The 18,240-nt window shown below is 48.6% G+C and overlaps 1 protein-coding gene across 1 annotated transcript in view; it reads right to left on the bottom strand.

Moving 5' to 3' along the window:
- RFFL (ring finger and FYVE like domain containing E3 ubiquitin protein ligase) overlaps nucleotides 1–18,240 on the bottom strand; it is a 111,887-nt gene that overhangs the window by 19,911 nt on the left and 73,736 nt on the right. Inside the window, exons 3-4 of the mRNA XM_089668452.1 lie at nucleotides 15,186–15,527; nucleotides 692–769 (exon numbers count right to left, since the gene is read on the bottom strand). Of these exons, the coding sequence (XP_089524578.1) occupies nucleotides 692–769; nucleotides 15,186–15,527 (420 nt within the window). The remainder of the gene's footprint in view (nucleotides 1–691; nucleotides 770–15,185; nucleotides 15,528–18,240) is intronic.

The raw sequence follows: 18,240 nt of genomic DNA, 5'->3' as shown, positions 1-18,240 counted from the left end.
TTATGAAGTCAACGTCCCCGGTAGATCCTCCAGGATTAGAACCAGTTCAGCTCACAGGTAAAACCTTGGCTATCACTGTAGGACTAGAACTGGCAGAAGATCTCCCCACAAGAGTTCCCAACCACAGATAATCCCTGGAGATTAGTCCCTGCCTTTCTACATATTAGATCCCATTTTTTTTAGTTTTGGGTGGATTGGGACTGGTTATATAGCAATGCATCTCATTAGGAAAAAGAAGATGGAATGCCACACTCCTATTAAAAAGATAAAAGAAAAAAAAACACACTTGATGACTAAGCCCTGTGGATGGGGTGAAACACGTCAGCGGGGCGTAGCGTGGCATGAGAGGAGCTAGGTTAAAGGCGCTTTCACCTCTCTCACCTAGGATGTTTTCTAGGAGTGCGGCATTCCATCTCTTTTTCTGTGTGTGCTCTGAGCCAGGATGGGCTCTCTGAACAACAGCACCCATATTTAATGTGAGTTACTGGAACAGTGGATTACTGCCTGGAGTGCTGCTCGAAGTTTGTTTTGGTCACAATGCATCTCAATATTACTATCAAGTCTAAGGAAACTTGGAATTAGCCCTGAGTTATGGCTTTTCTAATATTATAGAGCTTAAAAAGTAAAATAAGAGTGCTGATAAAGCATCAGAATGTCAGCAAATACAGTATAATAGTACACGAGTAGTTACCTCTGTTTCATCGTCCTGCTGATCGTCGCTCAGTCCTTGTGCTCTGGTATTTGCATCAGATGATACATTTTCATTCATCTGCATGGAAGAAGTATTAGAAATATGTAAATCAAGGTACAGAGCAGAAAAAAATGGTTTGATGTTGTTTCAAAATAATCCCCCATACATGTTTACCCAAACAGGATTTAGATGACAGCCCAGGAGCCTAAACCTTCTCTACCAAGTCACTTAGTTTGAGCATATATGCAGCCTACAGAGTCTGTACCTCTGTCCTGCATGCTTCATCAAAGTTTGCTCATTGGATAGTGACACCCAAAAGGATGACTATGCCAAAACCTGAACCTTTTATATAGTGTATGTCCAGCCAAAACTTTTATTTTAAATATGCATATATGAGGGGAAGATTAAAACTCCTGTCAGATTTTTACAGCTATTGGTGGCTTTATTACAGAGATTTCATCTCATTAAAGTAGAAGTCAAGCCAAAACTTTTTCCATTTTATACAGAGTAAAGGAGGGTTATGAGTAGAGATGAGCGAATCGAAGTATCCGAAGTGGAATTCGAGTCGAATATCGGAAAAATTTCGATTCGTGCCGAATCCGAAAAATAGCCTAATTCGGACGCGCGAATCGAAATTTTTCAGAAAATGGCGGCTGACATGTGCGGCGACGGAGCGGGGATGTCTGGGAAGGCGCGCAGACAAGGCGCGCTGACCCATAATGCATTCCTCAACTACATGTGATCGCATCAGCCAATCAGCAGCCAGCCAGCCAGCACTGTGTAATGGTCGAGCTATAAATAGCGGCCATTTTGGAATTCTTCATTTGCCTGCAGTTATTGAACAGAGGCAGACCGCTCTGTACTAGGGACAGGGACAGAGTTAGGGCCACAGAAACGATAATTGGGGACAGAGAAAAGTTACTTAGGGACAGAGAACCATTACTCAGGGACACAGACTTGTTAATGAGGGCCACAGAATCGTTATTTAGGGACAAAGAAACGCTAGTTAGGGCCACAGAATTTTTACTCAGGGACAGACAGAATTGTTACTGAGTGCCAGAGAATTGTTACTCAGGGACAGACAGAATTGTTACTGAGTGCCAGAGAATTGTTACTTAGGGCCACAGAAACTTTACTTAGGGCCACAGAATTTTTACTCAGGGACAGACAGAATTGTTACTGAGTGCCAGAGAATTGTTACTCAGGGACAGACAGAATTGTTACTGAGTGCCAGAGAATTGTTACTCAGGGCCCCAGAAACTTTACTTAGGGCCACAGAATTTTTACTCAGGGACAGACAGAATTGTTACTGAGTGCCAGAGAATTGTTACTCAGGGACAGACAGAATTGTTACTGAGTGCCAGAGAATTGTTACTTAGGGCCACAGAAACTTTACTTAGGGCCACAGAATTGTTACTCGCACAGACACAGAATTGTTACTCGCACAGACACAGAATTGTTACTGAAGGCCACAGAACTGTTACTTAGGGCCACAGAATTGTTACTCGCACAGACACAGAATTGTTACTCGCACAGACACAGAACTGTTACTGAGGGCCACAGAACTGTTACTTAGGGCCACAGAATTGTTACTCGCACAGACACAGAATTGTTACTCAGGGCCACAGAACTGTTACTTAGGGACAAAGAAACGCTAGTTAGGGCCACAGAATTCATACTCAGGGACAGACAGAATTGTTACGGAGTGCCAGAGAATTGTTACTCAGGGCCACAGAAACTTTAATTAGGGCCACAGAATTTTTACTCAGGGACAGACAGAATTGTTACTGAGTGCCAGAGAATTGTTACTCAGGGACAGACAGAATTGTTACGGAGTGCCAGAGAATTGTTACTCAGGGCCACAGAAACTTTACTTAGGGCCACAGAATTTTTACTCAGGGACAGACAGAATTGTTACTGAGTGCCACAGAATTTTTACTCAGGGACAGACAGAATTGTTACGGAGTGCCAGAGAATTGTTACTCAGGGCCACAGAAACTTTAATTAGGGCCACAGAATTTTTACTCAGGGACAGACAGAATTGTTACTGAGTGCCAGAGAATTGTTACTCAGGGACAGACAGAATTGTTACTGAGTGCCAGAGAATTGTTACTCAGGGCCACAGAAACTTTACTTAGGGCCACAGAATTTTTACTCAGGGACAGACAGAATTGTTACTGAGTGCCAGAGAATTGTTACTCAGGGACAGACAGAATTGTTACTGAGTGCCAGAGAATTGTTACTCAGGGACACATAATCGTTGAATTAAAGAGTATGTCAGATAACATGCAGAGGAGTGGCAGAGGAGGCAATTTTTTAGGAGCGAGCAGACGTGGCAGCAGAGGAAGGGGTCGAGGCAGCACTATTCGCAGCCAGAGGCCAGTGCTCCCGGTGTCATCCAGCGGTCGTGTCTCCACCGACAACCCTGCCGTCATTGATTGGTTGGCTCGGTCGTCTTCCTCTTCCCAGGTCACCTCTGACACCTACAGCCAACGGTCGGTGGGTACGTCAGACACAACCGTTAGTTGGCATGGCCCGGGAGCAAGCCCACTGAAATCACATGTCCTCTACCTGCCCCTGTCCTTTGCTGTTCCCTCACCAAGCGAAGTATCGCATGCTGTGGGCTCAGCCCCACTGTACAGTGAGGAAGAGCTAACAGAGGGCGGTCAGGAACGGGGGGAGACATCGGCCTTTTCAGCAGCCAGGCGAAGAAGTACTGGCGAGGAGAGTGGCTCTGTAGCCGGTCTAGAGACAGGTCTGTCTCCTGACCCAGACGCAGCCGAGGGGGCTAGTAGTGAGGCGGAGACCGTACCTGATGATGAGGAGGTTGATCGCACTTGGCTGCCTCGTCGTCATCAGGCAATTTCTTCCGCATCATCAGGAGAAGAGGGTGCCAGCTTGGCAGCGAGCGAAACAGTCGGTGGGTTGCCCAGGAGGCAGCAGGGTCGCATCAGTGTCAGTGGAGCCAAACGGCCACGGAGTAGAGCACAAGCTCCACTGCAGCCTACCACCACGGCCAGTAGTGGTGCCGGTGCACACGGAGGAAGTAGCAGTCAGCCAGTGAGGAGTAGCGGGGGCAAAGTTTCCTACTCGGTGGTGTGGCAATTTTTCGTCAAGCCGCCCGAGGAAGTAAACGTAGCCGTATGTCGACTATGTGGCCAGAAATGCAAGCGTGGCCAGGGGGCCCATGTTGGGACTACAGCGTTGCGTCAGCATATGCAGCGTCACCATTCGTTGGCCTGGGAAAACCGTGATAAAGATACGGCGGTTCTGCCTGCCCCAGCCCCCGCTCCATCACCCGCTCCGTTACTTGCTCCGTCACCCGACGTCGTCAATCACCCTCTATCAGCCAGTCAAGGCTCCAACACCTCTGCTGAGGGGAGTTGTCGCTCGTTGGCATCTTCCGCTCGTTCAGATGCTCCTTCTCCTGCTACTCCTCTTCTCGGATTCCGTCAACAGTCTTTCTTGGAATCCGTTTCCAAGAGACAACAGTTTGCGAGCACGCACCCGACGGTGCAAAAGCTGAACGTCCTCCTGTCCAAGTTGCTGGTGCTGCAGTCCCTCCCTTTCCAACTGGTGGACTCAGCACCTTTCCGAGAAATGATGGCTTGTGCCGCGCCGCGGTGGAGAGTGCCAAGCCGTCATTTCTTTGCCCAAAAGGCAGTGCCAGCCCTGCATTCACATGTGGAAGAGATGGTGGGCCAGTCTTTGAGCATGTCGGTCTCTGCCAAAGTGCACGGCAGCGCCGACGTGTGGAGCTGTAACTACGGTCAGGGACAGTACATGTCATTTACGGCCCACTGGGTGAACGTGGTGCCGGCACAGCCGCACCAGCAACTTGGACAGGTCACGACGCTTTTGCCTCCACGTTTGCACGTCCTTGGTCCAGCAAACATGTCCGCCTCTACCACCTCTTTTTCCGCCGTGTCCTCAGCCGCCACCCCCGTGCCAAGTCCCATTACCCGACCGGCATATCACATGTGCAGGGCGCAACGGTGTCACGCTGTGCTGCACCTGGTATGCCTTGGCGAACGTAGTCACACAGGGGAGGAACTGCTGAGTGTAATGAACAGAGAAATCGACAGATGGCTGTCTCCGCGCAAACTTAAAATCGGAACCATGTTGACCGACAACGGAAAGAACATGGTGTCTGCTCTGCGTCAAGGAAGGTTGTCCCATGCGCCATGCATGGCTCACGTGTTCAATCTGGTTGTCAAGCGGTTCCTAAAATCCACCATCCCACTGCAAGACATCCTTAAAATGTCACGTAAACTGTGCATGCATTTCAGCCATTCCTACACCGCAAAGAACACCCTCATTGAGCTGTAGCGGCAGAACGGAATTCCACAGCATCGCCTGATCTGCGACGTTGCAACAAGGTGGAATTCAACCCTACACATGTTAGACCGCCTTTACGAGCAGCGAAAGGCCATCACCGATTTCCTTATGTTACAAGCGGATAAAGGTACTCCCCTGTGTAACTTCGATGTCAGCCATTGGCAGCTCATGCGTGACACCTGCCGCTTGCTCAGGCCCTTTGAGGAGGCCACGCTATTCGTGAGTCGGCAGGACTATGGGATGAACGACGTCATTCCTCTGTTGCACGTCCTGGAACAAATGCTGTTAACAATGGCTGGTCAGGGTGCGGTAGACGTGGCGCACAGATCTCAACGCCCCATGACCCCTGTGGGGGCAGGACAGGAAGAAGAGGAGGAGGTAGAGGAGGACATTTGTGCTCAGGAATTATTGAGTGAAATGGGTGGTTTTTCCACTCAGCGGACAGGAGTGGAGGAGCAGGAGCATCTGGTAGAGGAGGAGGAGGAGGAGACAGAGGACCCAGACGCACCGTGGCAGTATGCTGTGGAGATGGAGGCAGGGAGTCCCTCGCATTCCTTGGCACAAATGGCCCATAGCATGCTCGGTTGCTTGCGTAGCGACAGCCGAATAATAACCATCAGACAGAGGGATGACTTTTGGCTGTCCACCTTGTTGGACCCTCGCTACCGGTCCAAAATGGTGGCCTTTTTCACACCTGCTGAGAGGGAGGCCAAAATTACGTACTATAAAAACCACCTATGTAGTCAGTTGGTCTCTGCCTTTGTGCGCCAACGTCCATCCTCAGACACTGTGGGCCCTGTGCGCTCGCGTTCCGCTGGCATGGCAGCAGGGGAGGGGTGGGGTGGTAGGAGCAGTGGCAGCTCCACCAGCAGCGGCTGCCTCAGTCTGCAGTCGATGATGAGTAGCTTTCTTCACCAGCGCAGTGAGGAAACTACTAACCAGCCGCAGCAGCAGCAGCAGCATCAGGTGGACCTGGAGCAGGAGCTCAAACAACAGGCTTGGGCCTACTTGGACAGCACCCTGCCAACCGAGGTAGACAATCCCCTTGACTACTGGGCAACGAAACTTGACCTTTGGCCCCAACTAGCTGAATTTGCCCTTGAAAGGCTGTCATGCCCGGCCAGTAGCGTGGCATCGGAGCGCGTGTTTAGTGCGGCAGGAGGTATTGTAACTCCGCGGAGGACACGACTGTCCACCCAAAGTGTGGAGAGACTCACGTTTGTGAAAATGAATCAGGCGTGGATTAGTCTGGATTTCAAACCACCAGTTCCTGACACAACTGACTAAATCCGCCATGAATCATGCCTCAAACATGTGCCACTTTCAGGTCTCCTCACACACTGCTGGTGTGTTGAATTTTTTGACATAGGGTGCTGGCAGATTACGGGCCTCCTATAGCTGCTGCCAGGCCCCTAATCTGCCATAGGCCCCTATATACCGCCTCCTCATGCTGCTGCCAAGTCCAGAGTCTCTCATGGGTCCCTGTACGGCCTCCCATTGCTGCTGTCTCCATCGCCACACTCTGCCATGTGCCACATTCAGGTCTCTTCACACTGCTTGTGTTTTCAATTTTTTGACATAGGGTGCTGGCAGATTACGGGCCTCCCATAGCTGCTGCCAGGCCCCTAATCTGCCATGGGCCCCTATATACCGCCTCCTCATGCTGCTGCCAAGTCCAGAGTCTCTCATGGGTCCCTGTACGGCCTCCCATTGCTGCTGTCTCCATCGCCACACTCTGCCATGTGCCACATTCAGGTCTCTTCACACTGCTTGTGTTTTCAATTTTTTGACATAGGGTGCTGGCAGATTACGGGCTTCCCATAGCTGCTGCCAGGCCCCTAATCTGCCATGGGCCCCTATATACCGCCTCCTCATGCTGCTGCCAAGTCCAGAGTCTCTCATGGGTCCCTGTACGGCCTCCCATTGCTGCTGTCTCCATCGCCACACTCTGCCATGTGCCACTTTCAGGTCTCCTCACACACTGCTGTTGTGTTGAATTTTTTGACATAGGGTGCTGGCAGATTACGGGCCTCCCATAGCTGCTGCCAGGCCCCTAATCTGCCATGGGCCCCTATATACTGCCTCCTCATGCTGCTGCCAAGTCCAGAGTCTCTCATGGGTCCCTGTACGGCCTCCCATTGCTGCTGTCTCCATCGCCACACTCTGCCATGTGCCACATTCAGGTCTCTTCACACTGCTTGTGTTTTCAATTTTTTGACATAGGGTGCTGGCAGATTACGGGCCTCCCATAGCTGCTGCCAGGCCCCTAATCTGCCATGGGCCCCTATATACCACCTCCTCATGCTGCTGCCAAGTCCAGAGTCTCTCATGGGTCCCTGTACGGCCTCCCATTGCTGCTGTCTCCATCGCCACACTCTGCCATGTGCCACATTCAGGTCTCTTCACACTGCTTGTGTTTTCAATTTTTTGACATAGGGTGCTGGCAGATTACGGGCCTCCCATAGCTGCTGCCAGGCCCCTAATCTGCCATGGGCCCCTATATACCACCTCCTCATGCTGCTGCCAAGTCCAGAGTCTCTCATGGGTCCCTGTACGGCCTCCCATTGCTGCTGTCTCCATCGCCACACTCTGCCATGTGCCACATTCAGGTCTCTTCACACTGCTTGTGTTTTCAATTTTTTGACATAGGGTGCTGGCAGATTACGGGCCTCCCATAGCTGCTGCCAGGCCCCTAATCTGCCATGGGCCCCTATATACCGCCTCCTCATGCTGCTGCCAAGTCCAGAGTCTCTCATGGGTCCCTGTACGGCCTCCCATTGCTGCTGTCTCCATCGCCACACTCTGCCATGTGCCACATTCAGGTCTCTTCACACTGCTTGTGTTTTCAATTTTTTGACATAGGGTGCTGGCAGATTACGGGCCTCCCATAGCTGCTGCCAGGCCCCTAATCTGCCATGGGCCCCTATATACCACCTCCTCATGCTGCTGCCAAGTCCAGAGTCTCTCATGGGTCCCTGTACGGCCTCCCATTGCTGCTGTCTCCATCGCCACACTCTGCCATGTGCCACATTCAGGTCTCTTCACACTGCTTGTGTTTTCAATTTTTTGACATAGGGTGCTGGCAGATTACGGGCTTCCCATAGCTGCTGCCAGGCCCCTAATCTGCCATGGGCCCCTATATACCGCCTCCTCATGCTGCTGCCAAGTCCAGAGTCTCTCATGGGTCCCTGTACGGCCTCCCATTGCTGCTGTCTCCATCGCCACACTCTGCCATGTGCCACTTTCAGGTCTCCTCACACACTGCTGTTGTGTTGAATTTTTTGACATAGGGTGCTGGCAGATTACGGGCCTCCCATAGCTGCTGCCAGGCCCCTAATCTGCCATGGGCCCCTATATACCGCCTCCTCATGCTGCTGCCAAGTCCAGAGTCTCTCATGGGTCCCTGTACGGCCTCCCATTGCTGCTGTCTCCATCGCCACACTCTGCCATGTGCCACATTCAGGTCTCTTCACACTGCTTGTGTTTTCAATTTTTTGACATAGGGTGCTGGCAGATTACGGGCCTCCCATAGCTGCTGCCAGGCCCCTAATCTGCCATGGGCCCCTATATACCACCTCCTCATGCTGCTGCCAAGTCCAGAGTCTCTCATGGGTCCCTGTACGGCCTCCCATTGCTGCTGTCTCCATCGCCACACTCTGCCATGTGCCACATTCAGGTCTCTTCACACTGCTTGTGTTTTCAATTTTTTGACATAGGGTGCTGGCAGATTACGGGCCTCCCATAGCTGCTGCCAGGCCCCTAATCTGCCATGGGCCCCTATATACCGCCTCCTCATGCTGCTGCCAAGTCCAGAGTCTCTCATGGGTCCCTGTACGGCCTCCCATTGCTGCTGTCTCCATCGCCACACTCTGCCATGTGCCACTTTCAGGTCTCCTCACACACTGCTGTTGTGTTGAATTTTTTGACATAGGGTGCTGGCAGATTACGGGCCTCCCATAGCTGCTGCCAGGCCCCTAATCTGCCATGGGCCCCTATATACCGCCTCCTCATGCTGCTGCCAAGTCCAGAGTCTCTCATGGGTCCCTGTATGGCCTCCCATTGCTGCTGTCTCCATCGCCACACTCTGCCATGTGCCACATTCAGGTCTCTTCACACACTGCTGTTGTGTTGAATTTTTTGACATAGGGTGCTGGCAGATTACGGGCCTCCCATAGCTGCTGCCAGGCCCCTAATCTGCCATGGGCCCCTATATACCGCCTCCTCATGCTGCTGCCAAGTCCAGAGTCTCTCATGGGTCCCTGTATGGCCTCCCATTGCTGCTGTCTCCATCGCCACACTCTGCCATGTGCCACATTCAGGTCTCTTCACACACTGCTGTTGTGTTGAATTTTTTGACATAGGGTGCTGGCAGATTACGGGCCTCCCATAGCTGCTGCCAGGCCCCTAATCTGCCATGGGCCCCTATATACCGCCTCCTCATGCTGCTGCCAAGTCCAGAGTCTCTCATGGGTCCCTGTACGGCCTCCCATTGCTGCTGTCTCCATCGCCACACTCTGCCATGTGCCACTTTCAGGTCTCCTCACACACTGCTGTTGTGTTGAATTTTTTGACATAGGGTGCTGGCAGATTACGGGCCTCCCATAGCTGCTGCCAGGCCCCTAATCTGCCATGGGCCCCTATATACCGCCTCCTCATGCTGCTGCCAAGTCCAGAGTCTCTCATGGGTCCCTGTACGGCCTCCCATTGCTGCTGTTTCCATCGCCACACTCTGCCATGTGCCACTTTCAGGTCTCCTCACACACTGCTGTTGTGTTGAATTTTTTGACATAGGGTGCTGGCAGATTACGGGCCTCCCATAGCTACTGCCAGGCCCCTAATCTGCCATGGGCCCCTATATACCGCCTCCTCATGCTGCTGCCAAGTCCAGAGTCTCTCATGGGTCCCTGTACGGCCTCCCATTGCTGCTGTTTCCATCGCCACACTCTGCCATGTGCCACATTCAGGTCTCTTCACACTGCTGGTGTGTTGAATTTTTTGACATAGGGTGCTGGCAGATTACGGGCCTCCCATAGCTGCTGCCAGGCCCCTAATCTGCCATGGGCCCCTATATACCGCCTCCTCATGCTGCTGCCAAGTCCAGAGTCTCTCATGGGTCCCTGTACGGCCTCCCATTGCTGCTGCCAGGAGGCAGCAGGGTCGCAGCAGTGTCAGTGGAGGCAAACGGCCACGGAGTAGAGCACCAGCTCCACTGCAGCCTACCACCACGGCCAGTAGTGGTGCCGGTGTGCACGGAGGAAGTAGCAGTCAGCCAGTGAGGAGTAGAGGAGGCAAAGTTTCCTACTCTGCGGTGTGGCAATTTTTCGTCAAGCCGCCCGAGGAAGTAAACGTAGCCGTATGTCGACTATGTGGCCAGAAAGTCAAGCGTGGCCAGGGGGCCCATGTTGGGACTACAGCGTTGCGTCAGCATATGCAGCGTCGCCATTCGGTGGCCTGGGAAAACCGTGATAAAGATACGGCGGTTCTGCCTGCCCCAGCCCAGGGTTCCATTTTGTCATAGGGTGCTGGCAGATTACAGGCCTCCCATAGGTGCTGCCAGGCCCCAAATCTGCCATGGACCCCCGTACCGCCTGGTCACGCTGCTGCTGGGCCCACAGTGTGACCTGGGTCCCTGTACCGCCTCCCATTGCTCCCACTCTGCCATGTGCCACTTTCAGGTCTCCTCACACTCCTGCTGGTTTCCATTTTGTCATAGGTTGCTGTATGGCCTCCCATTGCTGCTGCCTCCACCGCCACACTGTGGCTCCAAACACTGGTTTTGGCCCCGTGACTGGCCAAATGAGTGAAGTGTGCGGTGATTCTAAGATCGACGGCACTCATCTGCATGTCATACTGAGTGACAGTATTATTTCTCTTCCCCAGCAGACTCCAAGGGCATTTAAATTAAAGGTACAGTGTTCTGCACTAATATTAAGTCTCTCTGAAGCCTAGAAACACCCTTTTTTAAGTTAAATTCACAGCGAATTTATTCGACTCGAATCGAATATTGTCCACGAATTCGCCGAATCAGTCGAATCGAATTTTTCATTTCTTCGCTCATCTCTAGTTATGAGGTTAAAACCAGCATCTTTTTGTCCCATTAGGGCAGTGTTTCTCAACTCCAGTCCTCATGGACCCCCAACAGGTCATGTTTTCAGGATTTCCATTATTTTGCACAGGTGATTTGATCAGTTTCACTGCCTTAGTAATTACCACAGCTGTTTCATCTGAGGGAAATCCTGAAAACATGACCTGTTGGGGGTCCATGAGGACTGGAGTTGAGAAACACTGCATTAGGGAGCCATGAGAGGAAATCCCTACAAAGTGAAGAAATTCCTGGTTGTCATCAGGGTCACCAGAACTAGTGTCCTCACTGGAAGATTTCTTCTTCTGTTCCTGTTCTGATGACAACCAAAATTTTGGATTTTCTTTCATGCTCAATAAGTCATCAGTACAAATGGAAAAAGGAGGAATTGCCTGAACAGGGACACAGACAGCAATAAAAAAAACTGACCAGTGTTCTAATCTTTCTCCAGTCTTAAACTAAGAAAAAAAAAGTTTTGCCCTTATTTCTACTTGGACCGTTCCATTGACAATGGTTTAACCAGACAGGAAGTAAGAGCAACTTTTCAATACTTACACATCCTGCAAAAAAAAATATTTTTATTAGTGAGTGGACTGTATTAGAGAGACCTCACCTTTCAACTAGAACCCCCATTGTTTTTTTATTACTGTGTACCTATTGCTAATGTCCCTTCTTCCTGTCTGGCTAAACCAGACATAACCAGAAACCTTTGTCGCCCTGACAGCAGAAGATCCTGACAGGAGTACCAATCCTTCTCCACTCATCAAAAACTAAGTAGAGACATTTTGGCTTGAAATATATTTTAAGCAAAGACGGCTTCCATGTTTCTTTCCCAATTTCTTTTTTTATTTCATCAACTGATGATCAGGGAAGCTGGCTGTAGTTGTCCACAAGGCTAGGTTCACATTAGTGCAGGCAGGCATGTAATCACACGCCTTCCTGTGCCTAAGAAAAAAATTGATGCAATTTAGGAGATGCGCGGGGGTACCATTAATCCTAATGGCACCCCCACTCACTGGAAGCTGCAGCGTGATTTCCTGCACTGCGATCAGCACTGCGATCAGCACTGCACTATGTGAGTTTCCCTGTGGCTGCATTTTCTGAAAAAGGTGCAGGGACCTTTTCCTTGTGTTTTCACTGGGTACAGCAGCCCATTCAAATCAATGCGCTGCTGTACCCAAACAAATGCGGTCATGGGGAAACCTTGTAGATGTGAACCAGGGTTATAGTACATGGGGAAGGTAAGCTTTACAGTCCATCAAACCACAAACTCACTGCCAACATACTTTGCCTCTAAGTCCTCATGCACACTGGACGGTTTTATAGGTGCTGTTTTTGGCTTTTGATGTTTTTTTCTACAGCCAGTAAACTCCCCAGCATGTTATCCTATGTATCCATGCACACATAGACTGTAATCAGCATTTTTGGGTAGGGGCATTTTTTGGCTGGAAAAAAACCCAGAACTAGCAGGTTTCTAGAGGAGTTTTTTAGCTGTAAAAACGCTCTAACAGTGAAAAACGCAGCAAACTGGCATTTTTTTTTAGCAAAAAAAAAAAAATTTTAGGTTGGTAAAAAAAAAAAAAAAAAAAAAAACACTAAAAACCGCAAATGTGAAAAAACATGGCAAAATACTAATGCAAAAACGCTAAAAAACTCACGTTTTTAATGTGACTTTACACAGCTAACGTTACCAGCCTTATTAAAACGTCCAAACGGAGTACATAAAAGGACATTTATCAAAGCACATAAATGATACCACAGCCTCCAGACATTCTCATCCTTTCATTTTTACCCTGAACAGAACAAAGAGAGATGGTATCATACATTTTGCTAAAAGCAGTGACAGTATAACATTTAGACATTTTGAATAAAAGCTGGACACTAGCCAAACCACCAAATACACAGACGAAATACATATACAGGAGCTGCCAAAGGTTTTGCATATCTGTCCACCCAGTCCTGAGACATACACAGCTCTGCCACGCAGCACAACCCTATCGTGCTGTGCTGGCCTTTTTCTGCTGCAATTTCTCATTAATTTACAAAAGTCTCCTCTCCATTCCCAGCCTGTAACTGGACAGTGAAAGGAGAAGCAGCAACTGATAGAGCTCACCTATCTATCACGTCCCCTCCTATTAGCATGTTCCCTACACTACAACACAACTGATTGGTTTCTTGCACTATATTGTACTGACTACAGAGCTGAATTAGTATGTGCCTTTTATTTCTTCCTGGAGTTCAGCATTGAATCAGACCAGCAGGAGAACATTTCATGCATCAACAGCCATCCGTGGACATAGTTACGCCTAGTTTTATTGGATTTCCAGGGCTAATCCCAGACCATGACTGGTTTGCAATACTGACAGGTGTCCCACCTAATTCCTGTTTATTTTTCTGTATATTCCACCCATTCACAGATAAGCAGTTGGTAAAATTTAAAGCAGGGAAAAAAAAATAAACTAAGGTTATCCTTATTGTCCATGCACATTAGGTTGTTTAGAGGCATAATTGAAAGGATAAGTTCACCTTTGGGAACCAGTTTTTAGGGTGGAACATGTAATATGTTCCCAATGCTGCAGCCGCTTCCCACTGCTTCCCCTCCCTCTGACAGAAGTACAGGGAGAAGTTTCCCGCACCCTCTGCCAATTTTAAAAAACAGTATGCCATGCGGGGTTCTGCCCACACAGCTGCATCATTCTTTCACAGAGTTCCATGAATGAATACACTAATATTATTATACAGGATTTATATAACGCCAATAGTTTGCGCAGCGCTTTACAATATAAGGGAGACAGTACAATTACAATACATTTCAGTACAGAAGGAATAGGAGGGCCCTGCTCGTGGAGCTTACAATCTAAAGGAAGGGGTAGGCGATACAAAAGGTGATAGCTGCGGGGGATGATCTGGCGGAGGTGATTCAAGTACACTTCTTAGGTGGAGGTGGGGTAGGCTTCCCTAAAGAAGTGAGTTTTCAAAGATCGCCTAAGGCAGATAGGGTGGGGGCTGACCGGACATGCTGTGATAGGGAGTTCCAGAGGATGGGAGAGGCTCTGGAGAAGTCCTGGAGGCGATGAGGGAGCTAGAGAGGAGGATATCATGGGAGGAGCAGAGTGGGCGATTTGGCAGATATCTGTGGATGAAGTTGGTGATGTAGCTAGAGGCAGTGTTGTGGATGGCTTTGTAAGCTGTGGTTAGTACTTTGAATTTTATACGTTGGGTTAGTGAAAGCCAGTGAAGGGATTGGCAGAGAGGAGCAGCAGTCGCTGATTGGTTGGTAAGGTGTATGAGTCTAGCAGCAGCCTGTGTAATGGTAGACCAGTGAGGAGGGAGTTGCAGTAATCGAGGCGGGATATAACCAAGGCGTGGATAAGTTGTTTTGTGGTGTCATTGGTCAGGAAGGGGCGGATTTTGGAAATGTTGCGGCAGTTGAGACGGCAGGATTTAGCCAGTGAGTGGATGTGGGGCCCAAAAGGAGAGGTCAGAGTCTAGGATTACACCTAGCACCCTGGCATGAGGGGAAGGACCAATGGTTGTGCTGTTGATCTTAATGGTAAAGTTGTGAGTGGGGGATCGGGGAGGAAATATTACAAGCTCCGTTTTTGAAAGATTGAGATTAAGGTAGTGATGTGACATCCATGCCGATATGTCGCTTAGAAGATTTGTGATATGTGAGGAGATTGAGGGGGTGAGCTGGGGAGTGGAGAGATAGATAGTCTTAGCGGCTGTCGGCTTGTAGTTTTCAATTAATGTGCATTGACCCTAAGGGTTCCATGGCAATCCAATGCATTATTATGAATGAAGAGTTAAGTAATCCATTAGTACATTTTTCCTGGTATTGTAACAAAATGTTCCTAGCTTTGTTAAACTCACAATTATGCACAAAGAACTTTCAGCCAGCTGGGACTTTTGCATAGCAATTTACAACTTGAGGGCAGACAGTACAGTTACAATACAATTCAATACAGGAGGAATCAAGAGTTCCCAGCTCGTTAGAGTTTACAGATTTTTCTCTATAAATGCAAAGAGTTCACGCAAGAAGTGAACTACAGTGAAGCAGATTTGGCCACTTACCGTTGGAATGTCTTGTGTTTGCGGTGTCTGAGATGAGCCATTGCCTGCTCTGTGGCTGTTCTGGTTATTTGAAAATGGGGGAACAATAGTCACATCTGGGTAGGGCATGGGCCTCAGTCCCAAAACCAGCTGTACTAAATCTTCTTTTTCACGACATAGGTCAGTGGGTATGTCTTTCATGGACAGATAATCTCGAAGATCTTTTACTTTTAGCTTTAATAACTCATCCCGGGTAAAGGAAGTGGAACGTATCCTCCGGCACACCTGACAAAGTGGTAGGCCATCATTTAGTTGTTGAACACATGATCTGCAGAAGGTGTTTTTGCAATCCATGCATGAAGTCTAGAGAGAAAAAGAATAAATATACTGGCTAACAAAGCAAGAAGCAGGGTTCAAACACATACCTGTCATATCATTCTATTTAATTATGGAGCAGGATGTCATACTGCTATATCATAGGTTAATATTAGACACATTTGATAAAGTATAAAATAGGCTACCCCAAAAATTGTATATTACAGATTCTTAGCGCCCGCAGTAGACATATATAAAGCCACCTCCCCTGTTCCAGTCATGAATATGTATACTATTCTCTACCTCCCTCCTTTACTTCCCAACAGTAACCATAATTACCTCCCTATAAACCTTGGCACCTAGAACCCCCTATTCTCTGTGCCATAGGTCATGAAATGAGTCAAATGACACAGAATGGTAGAAGTCAGGTCATGCTTTTTGGCAGTATGCAATGGTCACCCACCTCATTAGTACCTCTTAGTTGGGTACCTCATGGGCAGGAAGTCTTGTTAGGGGAATTTTTCCAGTCACCATGGTGATATGCAACCAGAACTGGTCTAGCCCTTTGTTACAGAAAATTACGATTTTTGCATTTGCCAAGCTCATAAGTATACATAAGTCCTGCTGGATTGTAGTAACTATACTAGGCAAGAGATTGGTAGATCCAGCATGACTTAAGGCTGTTAAAGTCTACGTTAAGCTATGACATAAAGGAAAGGCTACAGGGCCATCTATTACAGGGATGATGGCCATCTTGGAGAAGGGCGGAGATCATGGTAAATGACCTGGTCCAACTCCCTCATGTAGCTATGTCAACTAACCACGTTAGGTGTCACCTGGAACACCACCCCCATTTTTCATTCCTGGAAGTACCAGGTTTTTCAAAGGCTTTGATGGATGGAATAAGCAGCACAGGAGTGCAACAAAGATGTCAGCAGGTGGGGAAGTGAGCGAGTCTCTTTACATAACCCCTCTAAAAAAATAAACAAATAAATAAATTATATATATAGTTTCCCCAAAACTTCCAAACAAAGTCCCACCTTATCTGCCTCAGAAAAGAAAAAGAAAAAACAAAAAAAAGCAGGAACAATGCTACTTAGTAGGAAAAAAAAACATATCTCCAAAAGAATGAATCTGGTCAGCAAGAGTTACAAAGCCTGCGGATATGACGTGGTGAAGGACACACACTAACCTGAATTCTGAGGTGACATCACAATGTGCAAAAGGCAAACAAAGCATGGCTTTTGTGACAACTTGGGTCAGCAGATCACCAAGCAAACAAAGACTTATTTCTGTACAGAAAGAGGTTCATTTTGGCCTGCCGCACAGTCCATTGTTTTTTATTTTCGCAGTCGACAAAAGGTTTTTCAAATTCAGGCTTGAGATAAAGGATGTGTAGAGTATGTGGGTACCAATAAGCATAAATGTTTAAAAACTAAACATTCAGTATTCACTCTTTAACCACTTGAGCTCCTGAGGATTTACCCCCCTTAATGACCAGGCCTTTTTTTGCTACTCGGCGCTGCACTAATTCAACTGATAATTGCGCGGTCATGCAATGCTGTACCCAAACGAAATTTACATCCTTTTTTTCACACAAATAGAGCTTTCTTTCGGTGGTATTTGATCACCTGTGCGCTTTTTATTTTTTGCGCTATAATCAGAAAAAACATGAAACTTTTGAAAAAAAACAATATTTTCTACTTTCAGCTATAAAAAATATATCGTAAACTCAAAGTTAGTCATAAATTTAAGCCAAAATGTATTCTGCTACATGTTTTTGGTAAAAAAAATCCCGTGCATTAGCGGCAAACTGGCGCTGGGAGGGGCGCTAACACTATCGGAAGTCACCAGTGACACTAATACAGTGATCAGTAAAAATCTGTTCACTGTAATCAATGACACTGGTGACAGGGTAGTGAAGGGGTTAACTGGGGGGGGGGGGCGATCAAGGGGTTAAATGGGATTTCTGGTGCACTAGCGGGCAAACTGGCGCTATCTGGGAGGGGCGCTAACACTATTGGAAGTCGCCAGCGACACTGATACAGTGATCAGTAAAAATTGGTTCACTGATCAGTGACACTGGTGACAGGGCAGTGAAGGGGTTACTGGAGGGGGGGCCATTAAGGGGTTAATTGGGATTACTGGTGTACTAGCGGGCAATCTGGCGCTATCTGGGAGGGGCGCTAACACTATCGGAAGTCGCCAGCGACACTGATACAGTGATCAGTAAAAATCAGTCCACTGATCAGTGACACTGGTGACAGGGCAGTGAAGGGGTTAACTGGGGGGGGGGGGTGGCGATCAAGGGGTTAAACGGGATTACTGGTGTACTGGCGGGCAATCTGGCGCTATCTGGGAGGGGCGCTAACTCTATCGGAAGTCGCCAGCGACACTGATACAGTGATCAGTAAAAATCGCTTCACTGATCAGTGACACTGGTGACAGGGCAGTGAGGGGGTTAACTGGGGGGGGGGGGCGATCAGGGGGTAAATGTGACCTAGGTGTGTTCTAACTGTTAGTGTAGTGCTTTGTATTCACTTTTACTGTGTCTTCTTCTCTGTCTGGAACGGAATGTGTCCAGGCAGAGAAGAATGACATCATATCCTGTCCTGTGTAAATGTCAACACAGGAAAGGATAGGACAGGGACCGATCATCTGATTTCAGCCAGACATCACTGGCTGAAATCTAATGATTGATCCCTCTGGGATCGAATGGCGTCACCCGCGGGTCGGCGGGAGCGCGCGTGCCCCCTGCCGG

Source organism: Staurois parvus, unplaced genomic scaffold, assembly GCF_062004578.1.
Source record: "Staurois parvus isolate SC_StPar_1 unplaced genomic scaffold, SC_StPar_1.0 ptg000058l, whole genome shotgun sequence".
NCBI classification, from domain to species: domain Eukaryota; kingdom Metazoa; phylum Chordata; class Amphibia; order Anura; family Ranidae; genus Staurois; species Staurois parvus.
The sequence above is the reverse complement of the archived record's forward strand: the minus strand, read 5'-3'. Positions and strand labels throughout refer to the sequence as shown.